Source organism: Clarias gariepinus, chromosome 14 (genome assembly GCF_024256425.1).
Source record: "Clarias gariepinus isolate MV-2021 ecotype Netherlands chromosome 14, CGAR_prim_01v2, whole genome shotgun sequence".
Lineage (NCBI taxonomy): Eukaryota > Metazoa > Chordata > Actinopteri > Siluriformes > Clariidae > Clarias > Clarias gariepinus.
In genome coordinates, this window is record NC_071113.1 from 28,855,244 (window position 1) to 28,861,297 (window position 6,054).

The 6,054-nt window shown below is 37.2% G+C and overlaps 1 protein-coding gene across 1 annotated transcript; it reads right to left on the reverse strand.

Annotated features, from left to right (window-relative positions):
* Positions 1-4,001: 4,001 nt before the first annotated feature.
* On the reverse strand, positions 4,002-5,448 carry LOC128540859 (uncharacterized). The gene is made up of 3 exons (XM_053510848.1): positions 5,115-5,448; positions 4,704-5,009; positions 4,002-4,461 (listed from the first exon to the last, which is right to left on the reverse strand). The coding sequence occupies exons 1-3, from the start codon at positions 5,446-5,448 to the stop codon at positions 4,361-4,363; spliced, it is 741 nt and encodes a 246-aa protein (XP_053366823.1). The 3' UTR covers positions 4,002-4,360.
* Positions 5,449-6,054: the final 606 nt, after the last annotated feature.

Here is a 6,054-nt window from a genome sequence, read left to right on the forward strand (position 1 = left end):
CATTTCAATAAATTAGATTATTATTAAAATGTTGATTGATTTGATTTCAGTTATTTTAATTCAAAAAGTGAAACTCATATAGATTAATTATACACAGACTAATGTATTTCAAGTCTTTATTTCTTTTAATTTTTGATCACTATGGCTTACAGCTAATGAAAACCCCAAAATCCCCAAAATTTCTGATAAAACTCAGTGGATCAACAACAGCAGATGGCACGGCTCCGCAAACCAACACTGTCTGGGCAAACTTTACCCTGGACCTCAAGCAACGTGGATTCTGTGCCTCTCTTATCTTCTTCCAGATTCTGGGACCTTGATTTCCAAATGAAATAAAAAATTTACTTTCATCTGAAAATATGTCTTTGTCCCACTGAGCAACAGTCCAGTCTTTTTTGTCCTTAGCCCAGCTAAGACGCCTCTGATGTTGTCTCTGGTTCAAGAGTGGCTTGACACAAGAAATGAGATAGTTGTTGCCCATGTCCTAGATATGTCTGTGCATGGTGGCTCTTGAAGCACTGACTCCAGCTGCAGTCCACTCCTTGTGAATCTCCCCCAAATTCTTAAATGGGCTTTGTTTTACAATCCTTTCGAAGCTGCGGTTATCCCAGTTGCTTGTGCATGTTTTTCTACCACATTTTTTCTTTCCATTTAACTTTCCATAAATGTGGTGGATATAGCACTCTGTGAACAGATAGACTGAGAGTTAAATTTAAAGGCTCAGGAAACCTTTGCAGGTGTTTTGAGTTAATTATCAGATTTGAGTCATCAATATTGAACTTTTTAACATTTTTCTAAGTTTCAGAGATACTGAATTTTGGGTTTTTATTAGCTGTAAGCCGTAATCATTAAAATTGAAAGGAAATAAAAAAGCACTGGAAATTTATCTGTGTAATGAATCTATATAATATATAAGTTTCAGTTTTAAATGTCAATTACTGAAATTGATCAACCTTATATCAATGAATTTTCTAATTTATTGTGATGCACTTGTGTGTGGGTGTACTGTATATACTAAAATTCATACTTATGGAACAGCTTTTGTTGTCTTAATGGTCCTAATGATCAGCACAGAAAACTCCCTAAATCAATAGATATCAACTCTGGAGTTCCCCCTGCCCTGCTCATTGTAGTGTTTTCTTAGCTTTCAGCAAACCTGGTTTAATTACTTAAGTATTTAACAGCCTTTAATAGTCAAGTGCATGCTCGTCGTCTTTTTCGACTTTCGAGGCATTGTGCATCAAGAATTCCTCCCCAGGGTCCAGACCGTCAATAGCAAATTTTACTGCCAGGTTTTAAGGTTTCTTAGAGAGGACTTATGGCGATAAAAAACAGAGCTTGTAAACAGAGCTTATTTTAAAACGTTTTGATACTTCTTTCACCTCATATAATTTTTGGCCTTTAAAAGTGGTGACCCAGGGTGACCCCAGATATTCACAAAATCTGTGATAAATAACCGATTTTAAAATAGATTCATTGTTTAAATAAAATCATATATGTTCTATTTTAGGGGTTCAGTATCTGTTTCAGTTTAAAATTCTGAAACAGAAATCTGAAATGAAGTTACAGTATATAAAACAGCGACTTTAAAAAATCTCCTATAATTGCCAAAGTAATAGAAAGTGAAGAACATGATTCTTCGCCTAAGACTCCTTTAAATGCCAACGTACCACCAACAGCTATATGTCTATGAAGCCAAGGTTGCACTGACCTGACATTAAGCGAAGAGCAGACTGATGAGAATTTAACAAGATTATAAAAAATTTAAGGACACTTACTGTACAGACTATATGAGGAGAAAGCTAGTTTGGAATTTTAATGTACTGTATCTGTAACTGAAAAATTTGCACACACATACATACCTCATAGATTTTATAGTAATAATGGCTTCATTTGTTTGCAATACATTAACACAGTTTTGCACATCTTTAAAAAATGGGACGTTTTTATCCCATATTTTTTTAAATAAAAACCTATTTTTAAACTATGGCAGAGAAAGAAAATACAAAAAAAAATTTAAACCATTAAGTAGTTTTAATTGCTCTATAACAGTGTTCCTCTATTGTTTTCTGATCTTTTAGACAGATGTGTGGAGACATTTCTTTATTTTTTATTCATATCAGCTATGAAGGTCCTTTACCAATCAATCCCATAACTGTTGTCACACAATCATTTTCAATTAAAAAATTTAACTACTTGTGAAACTAACTTTATATAAGTTTTGCTCTAGAATGCTGTGTCAGCTCTATGCTGTTTAATATTGCAGTGTTTATGTACAGTATGTGTATGTACCGTATATACGAGGGGTTTTCAACACAAACCCACACTTAATGAAATTTCTGGTGAATGAATGCATGCAACGCCACTGATATTTAAGCGCATTGATGACTCATTTGAATGAAATGAGTGGATTTCTGTGGAAACTGTACACACGTTGGCCACAACGAACACATTACCCTGAAACCCACTATCCAGATTCAACTGCTACAAAACCTTTACACCATACCTTTAATTCAGTGGAGGTCTGAAACAGCTTGAGCAGCGATAACATGCAGTAATCGTTTCCTGCATGAAGTCATCAGTCTTTGTTCCAAGACTCAGTTGTGCTTTCGTGTTCTTTTTAGACAAAAGAGGTTTTCTCCTGGCAACCATTCCAACCTTTGTATTTCTGCATGTCTTGTATGTCTTTTTCTAACTAAGCTGTCATGGACTTTTACATTTAATATGCTCAGAGAAGCCTGTAGGGTCTCTGCTCTACTACCGTATGGAACAGAACCTCGGCTTAAATAAGTTAAGACTGCTTATGTAAAGGCATGGCTACAAATTTTATACATCAAATCCATGACTTTACCAACACCACTTGTACACATTACTGGAACTCGGCTGAGCGTTATTGCCACATCCCCTGTACAGTCCTGTCCTCGGTCCAAGCCATTTCCACATGTTTGGGTCATTAAAGAAGTTCCTGGGTGGCCAGCATTTCAGACTTAAAGCAGGATTCACCGATTTTTCTTACTTTTGTTCTTTTCTTAGGTAAGGGAAAGTTTTACAAGTGGTCAATGGCATTCTTACAAAGATAAGGGGAAAAAACCCTCAGTTCTCACAGCCCCAAAACTGGATTTAATCAAATTTAGATTAATGTGTTTTTAAATGAATTATAACTAAAGAATGAAGCCTGACGCAGTCTAAAACTTGTGGGCTCTTTGATGCTTGCAGTCTGATGCCGATAGCGAATTTTCATACTTGTGATGTTCACTCTGTTTTTTGCACAAAACACATTGTAAACCCTAACCTAGGTGACGGAGGATATACTTTCACTCCATGTTCCATCAAACCCCCTTTTTAAATATCTTTAACTGTGTCTCATGGCTGACGTGGCGTTCACAGCATCACAGATCTTTTGCCATTGATGTGTTTTTGATTTACCTGTGATCTTAAAGAGCACAAGCCCTGACATTACATGTTTACTTTATTTAGGTTTATTAAAAAGTTATATTTTGCTTAGTTTCTTTATCCTACCTTTCCTTGATGGAATTTCTACAATTCATGCACCCAATTTACACACGGCACAACATGTCCCTGCCATTATATGGTGTTTAGTGGGGGTTACCAGCGCTATTTACATGCTAATCCTATGCGCCTATAATGTAAGATCAATTCGATTCCCTCTGCTAGCATCTCTTGATACTGATGCTCTTTTCTCACAATGCTGTTCACTGGGACATGTGTAGATTTTTAGTTAAAAAATCATTATCAACATTCAACAGATGGCGTTGTACATTTTTTAATATGTGCTTATGAGTGTGCAGTTGTACTGTAATCTGCTTAATAAACGCGAAGGAATAAATACAACGTTAAAACAAACACTTTACTTAATTAAAGTACGTACTTGCCTAAAATTTGCTGCGGATCATATAAAAAATTAAAACACGTGAATGGTCATACACAGAAAGTCTATCAAAATGCTACGCTAATATCAAAGGGTGAAAATCACACACACACACATAGTCACAATAGCTAGAAAGGGGTCATACGCCATATCTCTTAACAACACTCGAACGATAAACAGTGAAGCCAAGGTAGTGAAGATGGGAGGGGTTTAAGTAGGCTTCTTGGTCTCCTATTCAAGCTGGAGGCATATCAATGAGGTGAGAGCGAATGATCTTCCAATTAATCGCAGGAAGGAACCGGCACACTGAAGTGGGCAGGACCTAAAAATACAGATAAAAAAAACGAAGCCCGGAAATACAATAGCCTGCGAGAAATATAAAACAGTTACTGCATCATTTATTGTCTTTAAATTCCAGGTTAAATTGAAATTTCGGTCATGTTGTCTGGATTTACAGCATCTTCTTCCAATCTAAACGAGCAGTCCGATGATTCCTACCAAAATGCTTGATCCTAGTAGCACACGTAGTACTGACACTTTATTGCTGCTGGTGGCGGTTGAACGTTGTAGCCCTGGTTAAGAAATAATAAGCTTTAGTATAAAAAACTGTCAACACTAAGAGGCATTTATAAGTCAGTTTGCTTTTCACACTCTTGTCAACTGACTATACAATACATCAGTTCAAACAATACAAAGTCAGACTGCATGTTCATAAAAAAACTCACTCACTCCACTCACAGTCACAATTACATTTCTTATTCTTATTCTAAGAACATTAGGATAATGAATAACATTAGAATAAGGGCTAACTCACCTTCTACCTTCAGTGAAACCGCTCTCGGTTCTCCTTCCCGAGATTCATCATGGATGAGACACTGATAAAGTCCTGCATCAGACAGCTGGACTGAACTGATGTGAAGAGACAGATCACCATGTGGAAAGTCTTCTGCTGATAACATAAATCTGGCTTCTGATGTAGTTACTGATCTGTTTGCAGGAGTGTACAGCAGAACCTTTTGTCCAGCTTTCTTCCAGTTTACATCTTTAACCTCATGCCGAGTGTCTCCGTAGCACGGCAGGGTGACGCTCTCCCCTTCGAAAGCCTTTACAGCTGTGGGAACTGTCGGCCAAAAACAGACACGTTTTATTCACTTCGGCTTCACTACACACTCCAGTGTGGCTGGTCAGGTGTTAGGAATGATCATTTCCTGCTGATGTCACTTACCAAAAACGTTCAATTTGATCTCAGTAACTGATGTTCCATTACAGGTGCACCTGTAGGAGCCAGCGTCATTGTAGACCACTGAACTGATCGTCAGGGAGAAGTCCTCTCTGCTGGTGTCTCCTGCTACTGCAAATCTTTTCTCACAATGCTGCTCACTCGGACACGTGTAGATTTTAGCAAGGACAGTTTTACTGGGAATAAAGCGCGTCCAGGAAACCACTGGGCAGATTCCAGAGCAGGTACATGGGAAGGTCACGGGTTCGGTCACTGGGATTTCTCTAATGATAAAAGCTGTGCTCTGTACGATCAGCAGGAAAACTAATAAATCAGACATTTTTGCAATTCCCATCAACAGTCCAATCCTCGGCAGTCTATAAATATAAATATATAAATAAATAAATAAATAAATAGATTATTTGGGCAGTAATCCCATTCAATAGCTTGTGGATCCACCCTTAGCAGCAATAGCAGGTAGTAATTGTTTTTTTGTGTGACTTTATTAGTCCATGTGTTTTTTTTTTTTAGATAGAAGTGGTTTCTTCTGGCAATTCTTTCAAACTTTTTACTTATTCAGTTTACTTCTAATTGTGCTGTCATGGACTTTACCATTTAACACTCTAAGTAAGGCCTGAGGGTCTGAGATGTTGCTCCTGGGTTTTTTGTATTTTTCTGAGCATTGCGTGATCTTGGGGTGAACGTGATGAGACATCTGCTCCTGGGAAGATCAGCAACTGGCTTGAACGCTTTCCACTTGTCAATAATTTTTCTCACTGCAAAACGTTGAACTTTAAATTGTTTGGAAATTATTTTACCATATTTTCCAGATTGATGTGCAGCAACAATTGCTTCTGTCTTTTCCTCTTGACATTGTGTTCAATTTCAATTCAATTCAATTTTATTTGTATAGCGCTTTTAACAATTGTCATTGTCACAAAGCAGC

Coding starts and splice junctions, on each gene's coding strand:
- LOC128540859 (XM_053510848.1), bottom strand. CDS start 5,448: ATGTCTGATTTATTAGTTTTCCTGCTGATCGTACAGAGCACAGCTTTT. Junction 5,010..5,114: donor GATCAAATTGAACGTTTTTG/GTAAGTGACATC, acceptor TTTGGCCGACAG/TTCCCACAGCTGTAAAGGCT. Junction 4,462..4,703: donor GGTTTCACTGAAGGTAGAAG/GTGAGTTAGCCC, acceptor TTTCTTAACCAG/GGCTACAACGTTCAACCGCC.